Genomic DNA, 24,673 nt, shown 5'->3' on the forward strand with positions numbered 1-24,673 from the left:
ATAAGAAAGTAGGCAGAACAACCAGTGAGGGGCTGGGGTGTGGCTCAGGGGTAGAGCCCCTGCCTAGAATCCCCCAGTGAGGGGCTGGGGTGTGGCTCAGTGGTAGAGCCCTGCCTAGCATCCCCCAGTGAGGGGCTGGGGTGTGGCTCAGTGGTAGAGCCCCTGCCTAGAATCCCCCAGTGAGGGGCTGGGGTGTGGCTCAGTGGTAGAGCCCCTGCCTAGAATCCCCCTTGAGGGGCTGGGGTGTGGTGACATATCCGTCCTTCATCACTCAAGGCAGGGCAGCACACAGCATGTTGGCTCTCGTTCCCAGCCTTTTGAAGATTCCTTGGGCCAGATCAAGTTTGCTACATGACATCTTCTGTTTTCTTCCTTTTTAAATCTTGCTTTTGTTGGGATTGTGAATGCTATTTTTAACATTTTCTAATTGCTTATTGGCATTGTAAAGAAATAAAATGATTTTGTTATCTTCTTAATGAACGTGTGTGTGTTTCTGTGCTGCATGCAGACCCCAGAGGAAGATGTCAGGTCATTCTGTTAAGATGAGATTTGGGGCCAGCAAGGCCTGGGACATTTCCTGTGTCCTCTTCCATCAGCACCGGGGTTACAGACGTGCACAGACATGCTAGCTTTCCAAATAGTTGGGTTCTGGGGATGCAAAGTCAGGCCTTCACATGTGGTGTAGCAAGCACACTCCCCTACTGAGCTCTGTCCCCAGCCCATCGCGGAGACTCCATGTGCTCCTCTTGTCCTGGAGACTCTCTGATCTCTGCGTGTTTGTCCTAGTCTTTGTTTGGGTGGATTGACAGTGAGTGCATGCTTATATCACATTCAAATAATGACAGCTTACTTGGTTCCCTTCTAGTCTTTGGCTCTAGAAACCCAGCCCAGAATCTGGCACACACCAGGTAGTCTACCACTAAGCTCCACTCTTGACCCTTCCTTCCCCTGTTTCTCTTTTAGGATTGATTTGTTTTTTTGATTGTGTGTGTGCGTGCATGCACACACATGTACCACATATGCGTGACATACCCAAAGAGGCCAGAAAAGGATGTTGTTTGTTTCCCCGAAGCTGTAGTTACAGACAGTTTGAGCCACCATGTGGGTGCTGGGATCTAAACTCGGGTCCATCTCTCTAGCCTCTTCCTTTCCTTTTCTTTATATTTTAGACAGGGTGTCATAGCCTATGCTGGACTCAAGCTCACTGTGTCTGTAAGGATGACTTTGAGCTCCTGCACTGCCTTCACTTCTGCAGCATCACATCCTGTTTATGTAGTGGTGGGGGCAGAACCCAGGGCTTAGTGAATGCTGAGTAAACACTCGACCAGCTGAGCCTCATCTCCAGCCAATACACACCACAGTGTTCTGATTCACTTCAGATCCGAATTAATGAAGTCAGCTGATCATAGAACAATGCCTCTGAATCCAAGAGCTAAAATAAATTTCCATTCCCTACACAGCAATCTAATAGAACAAATAAACAACCTCAGAACAATGTCAGGTGCATAGCAAAATGATTGGACACTGGCTGTGCCCAACAGTGGCATCTGCAGAGAGACACTGCTAACTTACAAGAGACTGTGTGGCAAAGCCTTTGTCAAGAGGCACTCTCAGACTGAGTGGAGGCACTTTTTAAAGGGGGGAGGGGCTGCTCTTCCAAAATGTCAGTATCCCAAATATGGAGGCATTCCAGACTGAAAGAGGCTATATAGTGGGGTGCAATGGGGTATGCTTGTCACCCCAGGAGAGCAAAGCCAAGGGAGGAGGACATTCAAGGTACAGACCTGTCTGGGTTAGACAGAAAGTTCCAGGACAGCCCAAGCTATGCAGGGAAACTTGATATTAAGGAAACAGAAAAAGAAACAAGAGGCAGCTTCTGTAAAGGAGGCTTCAGGAAGTTACTACTAAACTAACGCTGACCCCGGACTGCACCCTCAGCTGGGAAGAGAAGTTCCCCTGACAAACCCCACCAAGGGCACTGCAGACTGAGGGTTCTGTGAGGAAAGCCTCCAACACTCGCATCCACAAGCTGTGAATGGCAGCACGTAATCCCAGTGCTGAGGAGGAAGGAACGGGCAGATCTAGGGGCTGACTAGAGTCAGCCACCCTAGCCAATCAGGGAATGACCCTGAATTGGAAATTAAGGTGAGAGAGACTAAGGAATACACAGGACCTTAACTTTTGGTGGGAAAAGTTAGAAGACCGTCAAGAGATAAAGTGTGTAGACATCAGGCTTGTGGGTCGAGTAACCAGGCCTGCCTCTATTCTTTGGAAGCAAATGTAGGGTAACAGGCCGGTAGAAAATCACCCTGCCCCTGACCTGCCCCCAACTCCGTGGCTTGGAAATTCCCACCCCCACAACTTAGGGTTGTTGGCCAAACAACACTTCCAGTTGCGCTGTACTTTTCCATTAGCTCGCTGCCCATGCTCCAAAACTCCTAGAAAGCCTGCCCCGCTGTTCTCACTCAGGGGCAGACAGCATTCTGTGCTACTCCCCAACGGATCTCTTGGGTGAGGTCTTCGACTTTGCAGTTCCTTGGCTCCCAGTTCCTAAGACACCTATGTGCTGGAAAACCCATTAGTTTCATGACTTGGATAAGGCTCTTTCTGTGTCTGTGCTTCCTCTTGGGATCTGAGAAACCCTCTCCTTCATCTCCAGTCCACCAGAGACAGGCTCACCAATTGCTCAGCACCCTACCAACCAGTGGCAATTGGTAAGATTCCGCCTCGGTTGGTATATATAATTCCTTGAGTAGTCTTTAAGGCTACAGCTGGCCTTCTTTACTAACCCTGCTCTTGACCTTTTCTCTGGATGAGACTTCATCCCTGAGTTCAGTTTCCTGCTTTCTAGCATCACTTAAAAGACCTGATACCAGGCGCTGAGTCTTCTATGACTGCACCAAGTGTGGTGATGATCCGCTTATCCATAGGTCTTCTCTTGGACCTCTCTGAGTCTTGGAGATGCCCTCAACCACAAACTGTGGTACCATTCTCCTCTCTGTCTGTCTGTCTGTCTGTCTGTCTATCTGTCTGTGTTGGTTTGAGTTAAAATGACCCTCATAGATGCATATGGAATGGCATTATCAGAGGTGTAGCCTTGTTGGAGTAGGTGTGGTTTTGTTGTAGAAGGTATGTGTGTGTCACTGGGGGCTCTGAGGTTCCAGAAGCTCAAGCCAGGCCCAGCAGCTCACTGTCTCTTCCTGCTGCCTGTGGATCCAGATGTAGAACTCCCAGCTACCTCTCCAGCGCCATGTCTGCACCTTGCTTCCTGCCATGACAGTAATGGACTAAACCTCCAAACTGTAAGCCAGTCATCCATTGGAACAGGATGGCCCATTTCCCCTTGTGTAGCCTTTTAGAAAACCCCAAACCCTCCACCTGGCATCCAACCTAAAGGGTCCCAAACTTACTTGGTTTTACAGTTGGATCTGGCTCGCTATCCCTTCGATATACCAATCCAAATGGCTGCCTGGTGGCACTCTGGATCCCAGTAGTTTTTGGAATCTTTACAAGTACTGTAAACAATCAGAGGGATGAAGAAAGATTCCCTACATTCAAGCCTTTTCTTAATTCCAAGCTCATACAATACCTAGATGCTCTTCTCTGTATCCATGCCTACAAATTAGCTAGGCGGACACATCTTCTCTACTCAACTTCCTGTCTGCAGACATAGGGTCTCACCCTCTAAGGTCCAGCTGTCTACCCCTCAGGTTGCTTATCTGGGACTATTATTCCAACTCTTAAGGCCATCAGCCCCGATAGAAAAGACCTAATCCAGTCAGTCACTCTTAGTCCTTACACCCTTTCTAGAGTGGCTGTTTCCCCCTTTCTCCTTTCCTGATCACCCCTATATATGACACGGCTCTTGGCCCCCACGAGTCCATCCTTTTGCCCATTGCCAAGCCTTTTTGCAAGCTTCAACAGGGCCTCCTCCAGGCCCTGACCCCACATATTCCAGATATCGGAGGGATATGTGTCAGGGTCCTGGATCACCAACTGGGAACCTTCTTTTGTGCCCATTGCATATTTATCAAAACAACTAGACCATATTGTCTAATGATGGGCACCTTTCCTGTGTGCTCTGACCACAGCCAAACTCCTTATTTGTGAATCAAAGATGTTAACCATGCTGGTGGTGCACACCTTTAATCCCAGCACTTGGGAAACAGAGGCAGGCAGATCTCTGTGTGTTCAAGGCCAGCCTGGTCTACAGAGTGAGTTCCAAGATAGGCAGGACTACATGGTGAAACCCTGTCTCAAACACACGCACACGCGCACACACGCACGCGAATTAACCTTCAGGTCACCTACCTCTGTCTTCTCTTCTCATCACCTACCCTGTCTCATAATGTACAAGGTTTCCAAACACTACTTCTTCCCAAGTTCTCTCCCTTCAGACAGAGGATGCCACACTTACCTTTCAGGCATGCCCACCTCTCAACATTCCAACGCTTCTCCACTGGTCACCTCATTCTTGCACTGAGACCTTAGAATAGTTCCTACCTCATCCCACACACATACACGAGGGCCCTCCACTGCAGACTACCTACACCTGGTACACAGATGACAGCTCCTTCCTATGCAGGGGTTCCAAAAGGCAGGAGGCGCCATCATCTGGGACACCAAGGTGGTTAAGGAATCACCTTATTGAGCCCTTTCAACTCAGCCACAAACCAACAGACTGAACTACTAGTTCTTTTTAAAATGTATTTATTTATTACTCATACAGTGTTCTGCCTCCATGTGTGCCTGTAGGCCAGAAGAGGGCACCAGATCTCATTACAGATGATTGTGGGCCACCATGTGGTTGCTAGGACTCGAACTCAGGACCTCTGGAAGAGCAGCTGGTGCCATCTCTGCAGCTACTAGTTCTTACCGATGCCTTGAACTAACAAAGGGACACTCTCTAAATCTCTTCACAGACTCCATGTATGCCTTTCATATCCCTCTGTCATACACAGCCATCTGGAAGGAGCATGGACTGCTAACAATGAAGGGAGGACCAATAACCAACTCATGGCATTGTGGCCTATACAGTTTTATTCATCAGCCAATAAAAGCAGAACATATATAGAAGGAAATCCCGCATCACCCTTCACTCCAATACTTCAAAACAATGGGATGGATCTTTATTTTACACTTCAGCTCCCTCAGGCCCTTGTTCCCTTAAACTTCAGAAGACATAGAGACTGCCTTTGACCTCAGAAGAGCGAGGCTTCACACAGTTGACCATGCTCAGCTCTCCTCTATTGGGCCTTGCTCCCTCCTTCCCTATTTCTTCCTCTCTACACCTTGGCCCTGAAATTTTTTTAAATAAAAAGATGTATCTTAGTTTCTTGTCACTTTTTAAACTGTTGTGGTGTAGCATTAGCAATTACTTTCCAAGCAAAATAAAATTTTTGAGGGCTGGAGTCCAGTTTAGTGGTAGTGTGCTTGCCTAGCGTGTAGGAGGCTCTGGGTTTAACTCCCACTAGCAGGTGAAAAATATTTTAAAAGAATATTGCCCCCATCCCATTTCAGGTGGACATCAAGTGACTTCCTTCATCACTTCTCCTCCCAATACTTTGAGACAGGGTCACTGAACATGGCTGGGTAGGCTGGCTGGCCAGTGGAGCACCAGATCCACCTGCTCCATCTTCTCTCTCTGTTTCCCGGCTCTGGGGTTGCAGACACTCTCTGCCGGGCCGGGCCTTTTCATGGTGCTGAGGATAAAAGCTCAGGTCCTCACATTTATAGAACAAACACTTTGCTGACTGAGCATCTTCCTAGCTCTCTTCAATCTGTTTGTTTTGGGTTTGTGGTATTTGTTTGATTGGTTTTTGTTTTTTTCTTTGTCCAGACAGGGGTTCATTCTAAAATCCAGGCTGCCCCAAAACCCTAGGCCCTGCCTCCTGTCTTCCCAAAAGATGGGACTGCAGGTATCAGCCTCCACTTCTGGCTGAAAAGAATTTTCGTGTGTTTTTAATATCCTACTCAGTAATGTTGTAAAGAAATAGCCAGCCTGCCTCCATCTTAGGTTTAAAATCCACTTTATAGTGAAGATAAACTGGGCTTGTTCCTGTTTATGAATGAACTCTGTTTTTCATGGATTGGGCTATGCCCTCCCTGCAACCTTAACTACAAAGGGTTCTGTACTGCCAGTTCCAGGAAATGGCAACCATGTCTTTGTTTCAAAAGGTTTTTCATAACCATCTTGCAACTCTACCTTTGTTTCCACTGTTGCCATGACTACCTTATTAGGACCACCTTGCCCCTTGCAACCTGTCTTTGTTTCAGGTCATTATGACTAACTCGTCATGCTATGATCTGTTCCTGTAACCCCACCCATTCTGCCCACCAGATCCCACATTTGAAAACCCCTCAGCTATAAAAACCTTGTCCTTCCTCACATTCAATTCCTGAACTCTCGAACCCTACCTTAGGGGGAGGCAGCTGGTGTACACAAATAAAGACTTGCTTTAATTGCTTGTTTACTTTTATTAATTCAGCCATGATTTAGGATGGTGATCTTTCTCCTCAAATCCTTGGGATCAATAGTTAACACCCAAATTTTCTTAACCATTTCCTACACATATGTATATATTTAATATGAAGCAATTTCACTTTTAAAAAGTTGTTTGCATCTGTCAATGAAAATTCACAAGTTTTCCAATTTTTTGTTTATTTGTTTGAACTCTTGGTGGAAAGGTATTATTATGCAACCATCCAGGGACTGGACTACATTTCCCTAGGTGCATGGGGCAAGCCCGGTGGATGGAGAGAATTCAGTTTTTGTTGGAGACAGCTGATCTATGGTCCTCAGGCATACTGGGAAATGTAGGCCAACACCACATGGAAGGAGAAGGTGGGGCTTGCTAGAGGACCTGCATGAGACCTGGGCTCCAAGAGGGGAAGACTGACCTAGCTTCTCGGATAGGAAGTAACTGAGGGAACCCGAGTGTTCCCAGTGTCTGACCGCATGCTCTGGAAGTTGTGAGACGTAAGGTTGGAGTGGATGTCTCTCCTCTCTGGAATGGGCTTGATGAATCGATGCTCAGGGAAAGCAGGTCTGAGAACCCTGGTCAACACAAGACAAGATTAAACGGCAGGACCTAGAGCACACTTTATCTCTCTGCTGAGGAGCAGTGACAGGGCTCAGGTCCTAAAGGCCCCTGAGGAAGCATGCTGGGCATGTTGGCATCTGCATGGGTGCATGAGTACACCAAACATCTGTGCACATCTACGTGTTCCTGTGCGCATGTGCTCTCCAACATTCTGTATTTTAAAAAGACAAGTACAAGTATCCAAAGTCAGGGTCTGGTACTTCCTGATTCTCCCCAGGCAAAATAAAAGTCAGATGTCTCCATAGTTCCTCAAATTATATTATGGAAGGGTTTATTGGCACTGAGCTTAGCTGGGAGCTTGAAGCTTCGAGGACAGATGGGGACATGGGGAGGCTGCATAGGCTATGTCTCAGGGGAGCCCAACCATCCAGGATTGGTGGCACTTCGGGGCCCAAGGAAGGTTCAAGATGCATGGAGCACTGTATAGGGTGCAAAGCGCAAGGCATACAGCGTGGGGCTCAGGGCGCACGATGTAGGTGTGGTGGTGAACATTACACTGAAAAGTTTAGACTTACTCTGTCTGCCTGAGAGACCAAAAGCAGAGAGTGGCTCTAACACGATGAGCTCCTGTCAGCCCACTTCCCTTATCCCGACCCCAGATGTGAGACTCTTCTTAAATGACCGATTTTGTAAAATGTGCTGTTTTAGCAAGACAGTAAGACTGCTACTTCTGCTTTTGTAATCAAACTTGCTTAGTCTACTCAAAAGATGACCAGGACGACTGCAAATAAGCCCCTGCTCTACACGTAGGCACTACGTGCAATCTTGTGGAGTTTGCCTTTCTAAGCTCTGGGCTGATACGGCTAGGGGCTGCATCTTTGGAGTTCTCTCGACGGCACACCTGGCCTCAACCACCCTGAGTGCCAATATCTAAAATAAAAAGCCTTTTCTTATTAAAATTTATTCATGGTTATTGTAAACCTCTGAGCGACCCCAGACAGCAGGGTACACGGAGCAGAATGTCTTAAGAGCTCTGAGGCAAGGACTGGCTCTCTAGAAAGGGTACTCGCAGACGAAGTACAGGCGCCGCTCACAGTCATGGTCCCACCAGGAACCGTCGTCTGAGGCCTGCGCCACGCAGTTCTCCAGGACGCCGCCATTGGGCTGATCCGGGCTGAGTGGATGTGATGCCGCGATAGGATGGGCGCCAGGCTCCGGGCTGGGCGCGCGGTGCCAGGCGAAGAAGGACACGCGCTGTCCGTTCTCGAAAAGGTAGAGCCCTTCCGAGCGCCGGTCGTTCACGCCCAGCCACACCGGCCAGTTGTAAGGGGCGAGCGAAGCGCGCAAGTACCGGCCTAGCGCATCCATTTGCTGGCGGTCTGCCGGCTGCGCTAGGTTACCGCCCCGCGCCTTGCACCGCGCCTGCGCGGCTTCCTGGGTCTCGAAGTCCCGCGAGAGCAAGAAGCACTTGTGGCCCAAGCGCATGCCCTTCAGACAGCCTGTGTGAATGGTGAGGCGGAGTCAGAACATAGGGGCAAGAGGGGGCGGGACCAGAGCGAGGCTCTGGGTGACCAATCAGGCGGAACCAAGGTTTCTAGAGGCGGGAGAGGGAGGGGCCTATAGGTAAAGGGAGGAGCCAAATCAGTTGATTGGTGCCTGAGGGTGGAGGGCGGGGCCAGTGAATGAGAGACTGCGATGGCCAATGAGGTAGAGGCAGGCTGCTGGGGGCGGAGCCAAAACTCTGGGTTAGACAAACCAATGAAGCAGAGCCAGCCAGGGCTGCAGGGGGCGGGGTCAGAGCGTTAGTGGCGGGGAAGAGGGCGGAGTCAGAGTGAAAAGTGAAGCTAAGACAAGGGTGGTAGGGGCGTGGCTAATTAGGGGAGGCAGAGCATTGAGGACAGAGAGGGCGTGGATGATGGGATGGATTAGAACTTCAGTGACCAATGAAGCCTGGCCATGCTGTCAGGGGCAGGACCCAAGCGTTTGTGGGTTGTAAAAGGGTGGGGCCAGAGGGCAGTCTTATTAGAGCGGCAGTGTCTAACTAGGTGGCCTTAGAGGGGCGTGGCCAGGGTGTAGGCGGTGCCAGACAGTGAGTGGGTGGAGCTTCCAGGGTGCGGCCCAGGTTGAAGAAGCGAGGAGTGTCTCACCTACCACATAATCCAGCTACTGATGTGCCAGCCCATCCCAGTTCTATGTGGACCCTCTAGTTTCCTGACACCCTTGGTCCCCAGGTGTTCAGACCTCCCTGGGGCGCCTCCTCTCACCTAGGCCCTCTAGGTGCTGCTGAGACTCACCCTCCAGGCGGCCGTGCTCCTGCTCAGCCCGGACCTGTGCCTCCTTTAGGGCTTGCACGGAGTCGTGGGTATCACTTGTAGCATCTCTCAGCTGCCGCAGTCCCTGGGTCAGCTGGACCACACGGGTGTCCAAAGTGTGCAGACGAATATGTAATTGGTGTAGGCCTGCATCCAGGCCGGACAAGCGGCCCACTGTGAAGGGACAGGATAGTCAACTGGAGACACAATCAGGGGTCCTAAGGAAAAGGGAGGGCATAGCCCTCCGACTCCCAAAGATGGAATGAGTGAGGTAATCTGGACTATATAGATGAGGTTCAGTGGTTCGGGCTCTTGACAGGCATGGGGGCGGGGGACGGAACCTGGGGCTCCCTTGATATGTCTGGGAGACATATGGGTCAGTGATTGACAGACAGGCCATCCTGGCTTCTGGATACTCACAGATGTAACTGATGGTGTCCTCCGGTGTGGGAGAAGGGCTGGGGAAAGGATTGGAACTGGAAATAGGTGATGTGGCTTCCTCTTCCTCTTCTTCCCCTTGGGTCTCCTTGGTCCCCAAGACCTCTTTGCCTTCAGAATTTCCAGCAAGACTGTCATTACTTCCCATCCCAATGGGCAGCCCCAGGGCCTCCTGTGGGACAGAGAATACACATCAGTCTCTTCACCTGCTCTCTCAGCTCTTTCTCTGAACCCCTTGCTCCATCTAAGCCCCATTTTTCCCCATCTCTACAATGCTTCACCCCAAGCCCAACACTCACCTTCAACATGAGTGACTCCCGCTTTCGCTCTTCCTCCAGGGCACCTCCCCAGCCTCCCTCCCAGGCCCTCCCAGGACCCCGGGCTCCATGGCCAAAACCCAAAAGCTGAGGGACCACTAGGGCCCCCAAAAGCCAGGCTGCCTGCATCCAGCTGGGCTTCCTAGCACTCAAACTAGTAAAGGTCAGAATGACTGGGATAGATAGGACTGTGGGAGGGGTCTCAGACTGATGAGTGTCTATCTATGGGCAGATCACTAGCCTCTTGATCCTCCACTCTGCTCGTCTCTCTCTTCTGCCTCCCTCCCGATGATCTGGTCTGTCTCAACTTTTGGTCTCCTCAGATTTTCTTGGTGTGTCTCCCCGCCCCTCTTGGCTTCCAGGAGGCTCTGCCTCTGTGGCCGGAAACCTCCAACGTTCCAAAGTTTGATCCCGCCTCGCCTTGGGTCTCCCCACACCCACTCCTTGCCACTTTCCAGAACTGTTTCTGCCCCTTTTTACTCCCTTTTGCAAGTATAAGCACTTAGATGGACAGAAGAAAGATGGAGAACATTCTGTAGGGCATCCTTGATACTGGCAGGCCTCAGCCTTGGTCCATGAGCCTTCTTAGAACAAAGCAGGCCACAATAGGATGCTGGCTTTGGCTTTGTTCCTTTCTCCGCCTCCTGGCCATTCCTGAGGAGGGAGCAGACTGCAGGGTATGCTAAGGTTGTTATTATCTGTGGTCACTACTGACCACACAGAAGGGGACTCTTCTGCCATTCTCAGGCTCCAGGCTCTCCCAGACCCCACCCAGATGGTCTATCCCTGCCCTGCCAGCCCTTGTGTATGCCTGCTTGTGGAGACATGTGTGAACAGCATCATGTGTACAGCTTGAAATATGTAACTCCAAGGTTCTCCTACAAGCCAGGCCCTGAGCAGGCTAATGCTGGGGTGGGAGGTGGTGGTGGGCCCAGTGGTCCCCATCAAAGAGAAGAAGGGGTGGGCAGTCAGAGCAGGTATCTCCAGGAAGTGAACTAACCAAGCACTGGGCTCTGAGCAGAGAACATTTTACAAGCTGCCTCACCCCAGCCTAGACCACTGCAGTCCCCTCCCCCTGCTCTCCCCCTCCTTCCTCCAAGCCCCTCCAATCTGGGCTGCTTGCCTGCCGCAGCCAGAGCAATCCGTCCAAACCATAAATCAGATCACATTACTCCCCACGCCCCTGCTTCCTCACCTTCCCATCAGAAGCAGGAGAGAAGCCAAACCTGGGCCTCAGTGCTCAGTACAGCCTGCAGCGCTGGGGCCTGGGAGAGAAGCATTTTCTGCAGGCTCACCTCATCTCCCCTCACCCTCCACCTCGGCTGTGTCCTCCCTATCCTTTTCCTCCTGCAGACTCTTCCCTCAGCTCCTCCTCATCGCTGGAGTCTCAGCTCTGAGCGCCATATGAGATGCTTTTCTAAAACGCCCCCTTTTCTTCAAGGTATGATCCAACCAGTATGGCCTTGTTTATTTACATCTGTTTCTTGCAGATCAAGGCTTGGATTCTTGGGTAGTTCTGTATCCCCAAGTCAAAGCAGGGTTTCCTCGTACCTAATAACTGCTCAATTAAGATGTTGAATAAGAAGGTTCCTGGCGGAGTAACAACAACTTGGTCAAAGGCCTCAGAGACAGACTTTTGTGTTTAGGTTACACCTGAGTTCTCAAGGTGTCTGCCTAGGTGGAGGTACTGAAGCCCATGGGAGGATCCAGTGCTGGGGGAGTAGAAGGCTGTGCCATGCCCACTCCATGCCAGCACCATAAGTCCTGCAGGGCTTTTCCAACGATAGTCCAGCAGGTCTTGCCAATTCACGAGCCAGAGCTCTAGGGGCCCAGGCTCTGCATGGAAAAAGCAATGAAGCTCAGAGAAGGGACATGGCAGTCTCATGGAGCCCTATGGTGGCATCTGGCCAAGACTGCTGGCTCCAAGCAGGTGCCTTACATCTGCCCTTGACTGCTGAGAGCCCTAGAAGGGGTCTTGGAAAGGAACACACCAGTTTTCAAGAAATCCTGGAACATGGAGGGCAGAGTGACCTTGGGCAGCCTCCCGGCTCTCTCAGAGCCTCTCGGATGCTCATCAGTAGCGCAGAGGTCCCTCACCAGAGGCTGGAGACCTCCACATAATAACAGCCTTGTAAACTATTGAGTGTGCATAGCCACTCAGTCCTGGTGCCAGCACTGACAGCTGTTCTCCATGGGCTCAGCTGCTCACCACCTGGGTGGGTCCATCAAGATGAGGGCCTCTCTGAGATGGCACTAACTCGGCTTATCCCAGGATGCTCCCGAGAGCCCGCAGCTGCGGATGAACCCAGAAGCTACCTGGAACCATCTGTAGGTGATGGTGTTCCCTTGTGGCTCTAGGGATGCAGCTGGAATTGGGACAAAGGAGAAGTCAGGACTGACTGAAGACGGCTGCAGGATGATGAACGGATCTGCCTTGCCTCTATAAATGTACCAAGCACCAGAACGCTAAGCCCCTGCACACTCTTTATGTGCCCATGTGTGTGAAATTAGAGGTGATATATGGTGAGTGAAGATACACAATGTTCTTTGGGACACCATAGCAGGCCACTGGAGACTTCAGGGACATCCTCTATGTTCTTCATCCTTGACAGAACCTCGTTAGAGCTGGGTGACCTGAAGCAAGCTACTTAGCCTCTCTGTGCTTGAATAGGAACCCCCGTACTCAGGGATAGCTGTGGAGGGGGTGCTATGAGTGGGGTGTGCAGTCAAACAGGTGTGCACACCTGTGATGGACAGGGGGTGGGTGAGCTCGCTCAGACAGCTTGCATGTCTGTCTACCGTGTGCTTCTGTGGGCAGATCTGAGCAGGCAGTTGGAGTATGGTGTGGGTAAATCTTGCAGGGTGCTGTCGGTATGCTGTGACACTGGGGTGTGACACTGTGCATGAAGCCAGGTGAGTGTCTCTAGTCCTGTGTACTGGGCAGACATGCCCTAAGGAGTAGGCAGCTGTGAGTATGTTTCCTTTCAGGACCAGTAGGGAGAAGGGACATATGCCTATCTCAGGTACTTTCGTGGGGGGGGCTTATATGAAAAGGTTCGTGCATGCATGTGTGTGTGTGTGTGTGTGTGTACACGCTCACAGTGGGGGGAACCACAGGACAGGAGTCTATAACCCTCAGCATTCACTTTGGGAATATACAGACTCTCGAAAAATACAAATAGCACCCCACCATGTGTAGAAAGAGTGGGGAGCACTCTGGGAGAGGGGCTCCTCTGGGAGGAGCAGGACCCCATTTGGGATACAAGGGGGTAAGCAGGGGTGGAATCTGGGTTTGGGGATGGGGAAGTGGAGATGAAGGGTGGAGGAGGGCGAGGGGAGAGGGGCGGAGCCGCGTTTGGGGGGGGAGGATGGGCGAGGTTTGGGGGCGCGGGGAGGGGCGATATCTCTCTGCGGGCTTCTGGAGGGAGGGGAGAGAGCGGAGGGAGGGGAGGGAGGGAGAGGAGAGGAGAGAGAGAGAGAGAGAGAGAGAGAGAGAGAGAGAGAGAGAGAGAGAGAGAGGAGAGAGAGAGAGAGAGAGAGAGAGAGAGAGAGAGACCGGGTGAGGGAGAGACAGCTAGTGCGAGAGAGCGAGCCGGGTGGCAGTGAAGGCGCCGAGCGGGAGCAGGCGGCGGCTCGGCGGCCCCAGGCAGAGGAGGAGGCAGAGCGGCCGGCCGGAGCCGCGGCGCCCGTAGCCGGGCCGGACCCCAGCCCCGGGGCGGGCGAGGAGGGGCGCACGGGCGCGACAGAAAGGGGGGCGCGCTGCGGATGGCCGGGCCCGGCCCTCGGGGGGGGTGAGGTCCGCGGTCCCCCCGCCCTCCCCCCAGCCCTCGCCCGCCCCCTCCCCGGCCCGCTCGCCCTCCGGGGCGGTGGGGCATGGCCTGAGGGTCCCCCGTGTACGGGGGGGTGGGGGGTGGGGGGCGAGGGGGGAGGGGCCGCGGGCGCCGCCGACCGGGACTCAGCAGCCCCGCCAGGCAGGTAAGGGCACGGGGCACCCCAGGGGGTTTCTGGGGTAGGGTGCAGCTGCGAGAGCTGGGGTTGCGGGAGAGGGCGGGGGCGCCCCGGATGTCCTTGGCCTGGCGCCGGCTCCAGCCTGGGTGTGCATTTAGGGTGTGTGTATGGGGGGGAGTGCGGGTGTGGAAGGGAGCGTGGCCCCTACGGGTGGCATCAAATTGGGTTGCGACCCAGTCCCGGGTGCCCCGTCCCAGATAGCATCCTTGCTGGGAGGGTGTGCCCCATCCCCCACGTGCTGCGCCCCCTAAGCCGTACTGGTTGGTCTCTTAGGCTCTTCAGGGCCACCACTGGGTCCCGGTCCCCGCCTCCCAACCCTGTTCGGCCACTCCCCCGCCTCGCCCACCCTGGCGCACCTGAGCCCCTCCCCTAGGTCACCCTGGTGCCCCAACCCCTCCAAGCCCAGGGTCTGGGCCAGAGCATCCTACGCCCGCCGCGTCTAGACCCGCCGCCCCTTACAGGCGTCTCCAGTTCCTTCCTACTCGCGCCTCGCCTGTCCATTGCACCTCCGGTTCCTTCTCCGCGGGTCGGCGCGCCCCCTCTGCTCCCGCCCCCAGTCCCAGCTCCCTCTCTGACCTGGGGCTGTCCCCTCACCAGCCTTCCTGCCTCAGCCCCAGCTCCCGCCTTCCTCAACCTCCATTCATTCTCCCGGGGCCCGGCTCCTGGCCACGCCAGCCGTCCCCTGTCCCCCCGCAGCCTCGCAGGGCACCCCCTCTCTCCCCATCGCCAGCTCCCCCCGCCCCTTGCCGATCCCTCAGCCCGTCTCGGTACCAGCTGCGTGCCAGCTATTCTTAGCCGCCGAGCTTTTGATTCATGCCGCCCCGGCGGAGTGTGCCCGCTCCCTCCCTCAAGGCCGGAGGGGGAGGGGCCCGAGCTGTCCTGGGTGTTGGGGCAGTGGAGCCCGCGCTCTTGGTCCTGGCCCATGCTGACCTTTCATCCCACCTGCCACCGGTTCCTGTAGAGCTGAGGCTGCAGAGGGGATGTCAGCCAGGGTCAGCCGAGGGGGAGTGGCTGAGGTCATACTGCCAGGTGGTATGTGGTGTAGGGCGGTCAGCGGACTGAACTGGAGGCCGGAGTCTCCTCCGGAGCCCCGTAGCTTGGGCAACAGGGCCAACTGGGGCGTGGGGACTTCGGAGCTCGGTCCCCACGAGGGGGAGGGGTCCTCAGCCCGTGGTTAGATGCCTGCTCGCCTACAGTTCTTGGAACTCTCTTCCTTAAACATTTCGTCTTTCCTTCCCCAACCCTCCTCCCCCCAGCCCATCCCCACTCCCCCAAAGTCAGCAGTACCCTCCACTGCTTCCCATCTCCATGGCAACGGTGCAGGAGCCGGGCCTGGTGTGGGGTGGGAGGGACCAGACCAGACATTCTGCTTTCCGGTTCTAGAGTGGGGAGTGGGGGGTGGCGAACAGGAGAGAAGAGGACCGCTTTTGGAAAGGAGCCACCCCTAAGGAGGCCACTTTGAGAGGGTTGACCCTCCCCACCTCCTGGTCCCATATCGCTGCAGTTCACTTCTTAGCCCTCTCCCCAGCCACCCCACCCAATCCAAGTTCTCCTCGGTGGAGGCAGCAGCACCAAACAGTGCCAACCCACCCACCCTGCTGTGCCAGCCCTGAAACACACCTACAGGTCACTCGCAGCAGCCCACGCCCACCCAGGCCACCACAGCTTGTCACCTGGACTGTTCCACCTCCACCCACACATCCTCTTCATATGCCCCAGTAACCTCTCATAGGTCCCCTGGGTACAGCTCGGGGGAACTTCTCTTTTCTGTCCATCCACCCACATTTGTGTCCCTCGATCCCCTCCAGGGACAGCTCATTCCCCAGCAGCCCTCCAAGCGTGGTCAGCCACACTTCAGTGAAGTCACCAGCTCTCGGGCACCTCCTGCTGCCCCAGGCTCAAAACTCACACCTCCATCTCGCCTTTACTATAAAAGTCAGTCTTCGCCTCCCTGGGGTGAAGAGGCCAGGCTCTGGCCAGGAGGGCAGGATACTGGGGTGGATTGGTCCACCTGTCTGTCCTTAGCTAATTTTAGCTTCATTTTCTGTGGCTTGACAAAGTGGGCCAGTAGCTCCCGTGGTGATTCTGTGATTTCTGGGACACACTGGGTCAGAAGCAAAGTGGAGCGCAGGGGGGTGGGGGCTGCAAGCAGGGCCAAGGACAGGGAGGAGAAGGGTGCCAGGAAGGCTGCAGAGGTGGTGTGAGCTTGTCTGTGCAGAGGCCTGAGGGTATGTCTAGTCTCCCTTACCTATCCCAGGGCAGAGGGAACGGGCTTCCACTGTGTCTGTCACTGAGTGGTACTAAGTAGCCTCTGAGTGGCTCTGCACTGAGGGTCGTCTTTGCCTTGCCCAGCTGCCTGTGATGCTGCTGTCCCCCGTCGCCCCGTGGCCCCACGATGACCCACAGCCCCGCGACAAGCGAGGACGAGGAACGCCACAGTGCCAGCGAGTGTCCCGAGGGGGCCTCAGAATCCGACAGCTCCCCAGACGGGCCAGGGAGAGGCCCCCAGGGGATTCGGGGCCGGGGCAGTGGAGCACCTGGTAACCTGGCCTCTACCCGAGGCCTCCAGGGACGCTCCATGTCTGTCCCTGACGACGCCCACTTCAGCATGATGGTTTTCAGGATTGGCATCCCCGACTTGCACCAGACGGTGAGTGGCTAGTCACCTGTCAGCTGATAGACATATTGACCAAGTCTCTTTCCCCACCCCCAATCCCAGCTCCAACTGGACTCTACTCCTTTTCCAACCCACCCTTCACCCTCAGATTCTTGACACAACCTAGTCCTGGCCATCCTATCTCCCACCAGAAATGCCTGCGCTTCAACCCCGATGCCACCATCTGGACAGCCAAACAGCAAGTGCTCTGTGCCCTGAGTGAGAGTCTGCAGGACGTGCTGAACTATGGCCTGTTCCAGCCGGCCACCTCAGGCCGGGATGCCAACTTCCTGGAAGAGGAGAGGTTGCTGAGAGAGTACCCCCAGTCCTTCGAGAAGGGGGTACCCTACCTGGAGGTGAGGCCACAGAACTCTTAACAGAAGTCATGCCCTGGAACATATCCACTATGATTCCAAGAGAACCCCAGTGAGCTCTTCAAGATTTCCTGAGAACTCATAGGAGAGAGTTCCTGAGTCCAAATCACCAGCTGAGTTGCCTCCTTCCTCCCCTAAGCTCCTTATACCATCAACTGGTGAGGGAATTCCAACTACAGTAGTTCTTCTAGAACATTCAATGTATGTAGGGGTTACATTGCAATGTAGGGGTTATAGTGCAATAGACCTTGATGGCCTGGTACTCCTGGAAAGGTCACCCTACCTAGGGCCATTTCCATGCTAACCCTAAACTCATTCTGGGAGGAAGGGAGGGACACTGACATTATTCCCCAGCAAGGACTCTAATTGCCAATCTGTGTCTCCTCATACCCAACCCCTGGTCTCAGTTCCGCTACAAGACACGAGTCTACAAACAGACCAACCTAGATGAGAAACAGCTGGCCAAATTGCACACGAAGGTGAGTGCCCTGGTATAGACCTCCTCTGGGTGTGCCCCCCGCACCCAGAGCGCCTTTCCATCACCTTCATAGTCAGTATTTCCCCAGCAGCTCTCCCCTCTGCCAGCCCCTCAGTTACGCCAAGTCCTCCGTTTAACTTTGAATTCTGTTTGGAGACACCCATTTATCTCCATCATAACCCCTCCCACTTCCCTTTATGGCCTCACCTGCCCAGAGCAATGCTATCTGCCTGGTGTGTGCATTTGTAGGAGGGGTGGTGGAGGTGGTGGTCATGGTGGTGATGGTGGTGGTGGAGGTGGTGGTGGTGGTCATGGTGGTGGTGGAGGTGGTGGAGGTGGTGGTGGTGGTCATGGTGGTGATGGAGGTGGTGGAGGTGGTGGTGGTGGTCATGGTGGTGATGGAGGTGGTGGAGGTGGTGGTGGTGATGGTGGTGGTGGTGGAGGTGGTGGTGGTGGTCATGGTGGTGATGGAGGTGGTGGAGGTGGTGGTGGTGATGGTGGTGGTGGAGGTGGTAGTGGTGGTGGTGATAGTGGTGGTGGTGGAGGTGGTAGTGGTGGTGGTGATAGTGGTGGTGGTGTGGGTGGTGATAGTGGTGGAGGTGGTACTGGTGGTAGTGGTGGTGGTGGAGATGGTAGTGATGGTGGTGGTGGTGGTGGAGGTGATGGTGGTGGTGGTGGTGAAGGAGGAGGAGGAGATGCATATGTGGAGGCCAGAGGACAATGGACAATTTGGAGAAAGTCAGTTTCTCTTTTCACCATCTGAATCCTGGTAATGGAACTCATGTGGTCAGACATGGTGGAAAGCACCCTTATCTGATGAGCCATCTCATTGGCCACACCTTACCTTTAATACAGTCCTTTACTGGTCTGAGGGTCACCATGTAGGCCAGGCTAGCTGACCTGGAAGCCCCAGGGATATGTCTGTCTCCACCACCCCCTGTACCCGGATTTCAAGTACACACCATCACCCGTGGCTTTTTCTACTCAGGGTCTCACGCTTGCATGACAAGCGCTTTACTCCTAGCCCTTTAGCCCATCTTTAACTCTGTCTTCTCTGCTAGAAGCACTTAGGGTCCTGCCTGGGTAGCACTTCATAGACTCCCACAGTTCCCCGCGCCTCTATCTCCATCAAGCACACACTCTGCCTTTCCTTTCCAGCCACATTTATTCTGTTGGGTGCTTTCCCTCCAGACCTTGGGTGATATCTCCCCTGTGTCCCCTGTGTCTGCCCTGGTCCCTAGGAGCTGGGAGGAAGTTAGCAGGCTGATGTGGCCAGAGAGAAGCAATTCTTGACATTTAGTGGGAAGAAACTTCCTTCTTTTTTTTCCTCCCCAAAGCTTCTCTGTCCCACACCGTCCACTCTCCTGTCCCCTGTCCCTCACCGTCCACTCTTCCCTGTCCCACACCGTCCACTCTCCTCTGTCCCACACCGTCCACTCTCCTCTCCTCTGTCCCACACCGTCCACTCTTCTCTCCTCTGTCCCCCACCGTCCACTCTCCTCTGTCCCCCGCCGTCCACTCTCCTCTGTCCCCCGCCGTCCACTCTCCTCTCCTCTGTCCCACACCGTCCACTCTCCTCTGTCCCCCACTGTCCACTCTCCTCTCCCCTGTCCCCCACCGTCCACTCTCCTCTCCTCTGTCCCACACCGTCCACTCTCCTCTGTCCCCCACCGTCCACTCTCCTCTCCTCTGTCCCACACCGTCCACTCTCCTCTGTCCCTCACCGTCCACTCTCCTCTGTCCCCCACCGTTCACTCTTTTCTCCTCTGTCCCCCACCGTCCACTCTCCTCTGTCCCCCACCGTCCACTCTCCTCTCCTCTGTCCCCCACCGTCCACTCTCCTCTCCTCTGTCCCACACCGTCCACTCTCCTCTGTCCCCCACCGTCCACTCTCCTCTCCTCTGTCCCCCACCGTCCACTCTCCTCTCCTCTGTCCCCCACCGTCCACTCTTTTCTCCTCTGTCCCCCACCGTCCACTCTCCTCTGTTCCCCACCGTCCACTCTCCTCTCCTCTGTCCCACACCGTCCACTCTCCTCTCCTCTGTCCCCCGCCGTCCACTCTCCTCTGTCCCCCACCGTCCACTCTCCTCTCCTCTGTCCCACACCGTCCACTCTCCTCTCCTCTGTCCCCCGCCGTCCACTCTCCTCTGTCCCCCACCATCCACTCTTCCCTGTCCCACACCGTCCACTCTCCTCTGTCCCCCACCGTCCACTCTCCTCTCCTCTGTCCCCCACCGTCCACTCTCCTCTGTCCCCCACCGTCCACTCTCCTCTCCTCTGTCCCCCACCGTCCACTCTCCTCTCCTCTGTCCCCCACCGTCCACTCTCCTCTGTCCCCCACCGTCCACTCTCCTCTCCTCTGTCCCACACCGTCCACTCTCCTCTCCTCTGTCCCACACCGTCCACTCTCCTCTCCTCTGTCCCCCACCGTCCACTCTCCTCTCCTCTGTCCCCCACCGTCCACTCTCCTCTCCTCTGTCCCCCACCGTCCACTCTCCTCTGTCCCTCACCGTCATCTGTTCATGTCTTTCCTCCCCTTCGTGCCTTCTCCCTCCCTCCCTGTGCCGCCACTCTGGAAGCCAGTGGCCATGTGCAATTCCACTGTGTCTTTTTTTAAGATTTATTTTATTTTCAATTTTGTATGTGTATGTGTGTGGGTATGTGCATATGAATGGATGTGATCCAGGAAGCTAGCAGCATCAGCCACCCCGGTGTTGGAGTTATCTGCCATTGGTTGGTGCTGGGAACTGAACTCAGGTCCTCTGTAGGAGCAGCACGCACTCTGAACAGCTAAGCTGTCTCTCTAGCCCCCATGATATAGTTACATACTTATTTATTATTGTGCATGTCTGGTTTTGGGGTGGAGATGGCATGTTTGTGTTATCGATCACATGTGGAGGTCAGAGGAAAATTTGTAGAGCTCAGCTTTCTTATCTCGTGTGTTCTGGGGATCAGATTCAGGTTGGTAGGCTTAGCTGCATGCCCATGATATTTTAATTATTTTCTTCTGGATTGTGTGTGGAACCGGTAACAGTAGAGATGTATTCCTTTAAGAACGTGTGTAACCAGGGTAGATTTCAACACAGTGCACAGTTCCCCTTTGTCATGGGGCATTTACTGCTGTGAAGAGACATCATGACCACAGCTACTCTTTCAAAGAAAAGCATTTCATTGGGGCTGGCTTACAGCTCTGAGGTTTAGTCCATTATCATCATAGTGGAAAGCATGGTAGCACACAGGCAGACATAGTGCTGGGTAGATAGCTGAGAGTTCTAGACCCCGACTGGCAAGCAAGGAAGAGACAGCCACTGGACCTGGCTCGAGCTTCTAAAACCTCAAAGCCCTCCCTCAGTGACACAGCTCCTCCGATAAGGCCACTCCCTATGAGCCTATAGGGGCCATCTTCATTCAAACCACCATACCCTTCTATTTCAGAATATTACTTTTAAGACAGGGTCTCACTACATAGCTCAGGCAGGCCTAGAACTCGTCATCTCCCTGTCTCTGCCCCCAAATGCTGAGATGACTGGGAGGACCCGCCACACCAGACTTCCTTTTTGCCTTGGGAAGGCACTGGCTGTGTACTCCCTGGGTGCTGTCTCTGATTGCTGCTTTCTTCACTTGATCCCCAATCTCCCTGAATCCCCTGTCTTTCCTTGTACGCGATTCAGACGGGGTTGAAGAAGTTCCTGGAATATGTGCAGCTCGGGACATCTGACAAGGTGGCGAGGCTGCTGGACAAGGGGCTGGACCCCAATTACCATGACTCAGATTCAGGAGGTAGGAAGAGGCGTGGGCTGTGAAGGACTGGGCTGAGGAGCAGCGTTGGGTAGAGAGGCCAGGGACACATCCCAGCTAGGAGACCAGGGGTGGAGTCTAAGGGCTGGCGCCCGAAGTTCTGCCTCTGAGGATCTGCTCTTGCCCTTCAGAGACACCTTTGACCCTGGCGGCCCAGACGGAAGGCTCAGTAGAGGTGATTCGAACGCTGTGCCTGGGCGGGGCTCACATAGACTTCAGAGCCCGGGATGGCATGACAGCGCTGCACAAGGCTGCCTGTGCTCGACACTGCCTGGCACTCACGGTGAGGCTGCCGGAGCCCCCAGATGGGGACCCTTCCTTCTTTCCCATTTCTGTTCAAAAGATCCCTTGTCAGCCAGGTCTGAGGTACACGCCTGCAATCCTAGCGCTCAGGGATCCAAGGGTGGCCTAGGTTACATGAGACCCTGTCTCACTGCCCTCCAGCCTAAACGGTTCCTCTGCATCCCCACTACACCATCGGATTCTGCACACTGACAGATACACAGTTCCCGCTGTCCGTCTGTCAGGTGCCCCAGCTTAGCGAAGCTGGTTGTGACTCAGTCTCTTCCCTGGGCACTCAGAATGGCCCCCTTCCCTCTGTCCAGCCAGTGTGCACCCTACCTCTGCCTCTCCAAATACCTACCCTTAAAGGCCTTAGGACAGAGAGAGTGAGTTCCTGCTACTCAGGGAGACCATCTCCACGCACACCCTGGGTTTGTTCCTGTGTTCATCCTAGCCTAGCCCTTCATCCCTCACAGGTAATCCTTCTTCTCACACCTAAGACACAAAACACACTTCCCCCCAAACAGGTGTGGTGGCACAAGCCTGGCATCTCAGCGCTTGGGAGGTAGAGGAAGGAGGATGAGGAGGAGTGGAAGGTCAACCTTGACTACATAGTGTGTTTCAGGCTAGCACAGGCGTCATAGGCCTCTCGCAACAGAGAAACAAAATGTGGTTTTCCAAACAAATAAGCCCTATGTGCCCACAAAATGCACAGAGCGAATTTGTGTGCAGTTTTCGTTTGTGGTGTGTGTGTGTGTGTACAAGTGCATATGTGTGTAACCCACGAGCAGGCATATACAAATGTGGCAGTCAGAGGACAGCCTTAGCTATTGGTCCTCAGGAATTAGCCACCATATTTCTCCACTGGAGAACCAAGGGAGCTTTCATTGGCGCATAGGGCTCACCAGTTAGGCTAATCTGGCTGACCAGGAATCCATCTGCCACTGCCTCTCCAGTGTTGAGATTGCAGCCGTGCAACACTTTTCCACGGATCACTGAGATCAGACTCAGGTCTTCATGTTTGCATGGGCCCTCCAACCCCGTAGCCCAGCCCTTGCGTGCAGCCTCATTTTAAATACTCTCTCTTCTGCCTCTGCCAGGGCACCTGGTCTCTCTTTTGGCACTGGCTGCTCCCAAAGATTGAGACACACGCATATGCACAGGTGCCCCAGTTCAGTGACCCATCCCTCTTAGCTCGCCCTTTCCCAAAGAGCCCCTTGGTGTAGCCAAACATTGGCATGAAGAATTGGTGTTTATAGCCAGAACTAACGGGTACTCTTTATGTACCTCTGTGTGTTTCCAGATCTTTGCTATCAAGTTCCCTAACCACTGGCCACACCAGGGTGTTTAGATTTAACATAATTAAAATGGAATAAAATTAAAATCACACTTCCATGGACTCGCTAGCCCCAGTCAGGTACTCATCGCCCCCCTGTGGCCACCATGTTGAATGGCACCACAGGTCACGGCAGTGTCCTACCACACAAGGGCTTCTGTGGAGCTGTCTACACAGGGGCAGCTCTCAACACTTGACCTTAAACTTCGCGTTTTTCACCCTTTCTCTCTTTCCCCTAGAACCCCCACCCTCAAGGATGCTGTCTCAAACTTGAGTTTACCCCAGCCTTGCCTTTCCCAGGCTTCCTTTTGTGGGTGTCTGTGTGGTGCTCCCACACTCGGTCAGGGGCATTCTTAAACTTAGACCCCATTCTTACCTGTATTAAAAGGCCCAAGGCTGTGTCCACCCTCCAGTGGCTCACCAACCGTCACCCCTTAGAGAAAGGGTGAGCCGCATGTCAGAGTGAGAGGGTCCTGTGAGGCATTGTCTCTAAGACTGTCAGAGGGGCTGGAGAGGTGGCTCTGTCAGTGGAGGGCTATGCAAGTGTGAGGACCTGAGTTACAAGTTCTAACACACAAACAGAAAAGGCACAGGTGTGAGCCCGTGTGGACCGTTTAAGGCTCACCTCCCTACCAGCGTCTTAGAGCTAGAGCTGCCGTCTGTCCTTTCTTCCTGAGTTGTCTGTCCCTCCTTAGGCACTTCTGGACCTTGGGGGCTCCCCCAACTACAAGGACCGCCGAGGGCTGACCCCCCTGTTCCACACAGCTATGGTGGGGGGTGACCCCCGCTGCTGCGAGCTACTTCTGTACAACAGGGCCCAGCTGGGCATTGCGGATGAGAACGGCTGGCAGGAAATCCACCAGGTATCCAGATTCAGTCCCGAGCACTGGGGAGAGCTTGGATACCTGGGCTTTACAGCATCCAAGGGCTGGGATGCAAAAGAGATGGCAGAGTTCCTTACAGAGAGGAGAGTGAAATAATCAGAGTCCTCACAGAAGAAAAGGTAAAAGGACTCGGAGAATAGATACATGGAGAGGTTGGGTGCTTGATTCACTTAAAGGGCCAGCCTGGGTATTTATACATTGGAGTAACTGAATGCTTAGAGTCAGAAAGTTAATGGCCTGGGTCCCAGAACAGGAATAAGGGCAAAACATAGAAGGGGATGCGGATACAGTCTTCTGACCTCAAGGAAGAGGGCCTTGGAAGGGTTCTGATGAGGTCTAATCGGGCCTCTCCACTCCCTGTCCCCCAGGCCTGCCAACGGGGCCACTCTCAGCACCTGGAACACCTGCTCTTCTATGGGGCTGAACCTGGAGCCCAGAATGCCTCAGGAAACACAGCCCTGCACATCTGTGCTCTCTACAACAAGGTCAGCCCCAGAAACATCTACCTGCCCCTTCAAAGACATGCTCCACAGTTCACTCAAACCTCCTAGCTCTGCAACCTCTGTTCATTCAGTTTCTACCCACCTGTCAATCCATCTACCCGTCCGTCCATCTATCCATCCATCCATCCTGTCTATCCACTCACTTCTCCATCTACCTACCCATTCACCCATCCGCCCACTCATCCATGTATAATCCACCTCCACACCCAGCCATCTACAAACCTATCCACTTATCTATCCACCC

The 24,673-nt window shown here is 54.0% G+C and overlaps 2 protein-coding genes across 10 annotated transcripts in view; one reads left to right on the forward strand and one right to left on the reverse strand.

Annotated features, from left to right (window-relative positions):
- Window positions 1–5,025: 5,025 nt before the first annotated feature.
- Window positions 5,026–16,461, reverse strand: Clec11a (C-type lectin domain containing 11A). Of its 5 annotated transcripts, none has more exons than XM_057761061.1 (5): window positions 14,713–15,011; window positions 11,306–11,375; window positions 9,776–9,965; window positions 9,338–9,529; window positions 5,026–8,542 (listed from the first exon to the last, which is right to left on the reverse strand). In XM_057761061.1, exons 3-5 carry the CDS (start codon window positions 9,939–9,941, stop codon window positions 8,097–8,099), a joined length of 804 nt encoding a protein of 267 aa, XP_057617044.1. In that variant the 5' UTR covers window positions 9,942–9,965; window positions 11,306–11,375; window positions 14,713–15,011; the 3' UTR covers window positions 5,026–8,096. The 5 variants fall into 5 exon arrangements, with proteins under 5 accessions (XP_057617044.1, XP_057617043.1, XP_057617042.1 ...); XM_057761060.1 differs by having other exon boundaries at window positions 14,578–15,011; XM_057761059.1 differs by lacking the exons at window positions 11,306–11,375; window positions 14,713–15,011 and adding an exon at window positions 15,049–16,461.
- Shank1 (SH3 and multiple ankyrin repeat domains 1) overlaps window positions 13,636–24,673 on the forward strand; it is a 51,317-nt gene continuing 40,279 nt past the window's right edge. For all 5 annotated transcript variants that reach the window (XM_057761053.1, XM_057761054.1, XM_057761056.1 and 2 more), the window contains exons 1-8: window positions 13,636–14,085; window positions 16,471–16,768; window positions 16,927–17,130; window positions 17,556–17,627; window positions 21,298–21,406; window positions 21,556–21,707; window positions 23,738–23,905; window positions 24,295–24,411. In XM_057761053.1, coding sequence (XP_057617036.1) covers window positions 16,514–16,768; window positions 16,927–17,130; window positions 17,556–17,627; window positions 21,298–21,406; window positions 21,556–21,707; window positions 23,738–23,905; window positions 24,295–24,411 — 1,077 coding nt within the window. In that variant the 5' untranslated portion in view covers window positions 13,636–14,085; window positions 16,471–16,513. The remainder of the gene's footprint in view (window positions 14,086–16,470; window positions 16,769–16,926; window positions 17,131–17,555; window positions 17,628–21,297; window positions 21,407–21,555; window positions 21,708–23,737; window positions 23,906–24,294; window positions 24,412–24,673) is intronic.

Source organism: Chionomys nivalis (assembly GCF_950005125.1).
Source record: "Chionomys nivalis chromosome 23 unlocalized genomic scaffold, mChiNiv1.1 SUPER_23_unloc_1, whole genome shotgun sequence".
Taxonomy (NCBI): domain Eukaryota; kingdom Metazoa; phylum Chordata; class Mammalia; order Rodentia; family Cricetidae; genus Chionomys; species Chionomys nivalis.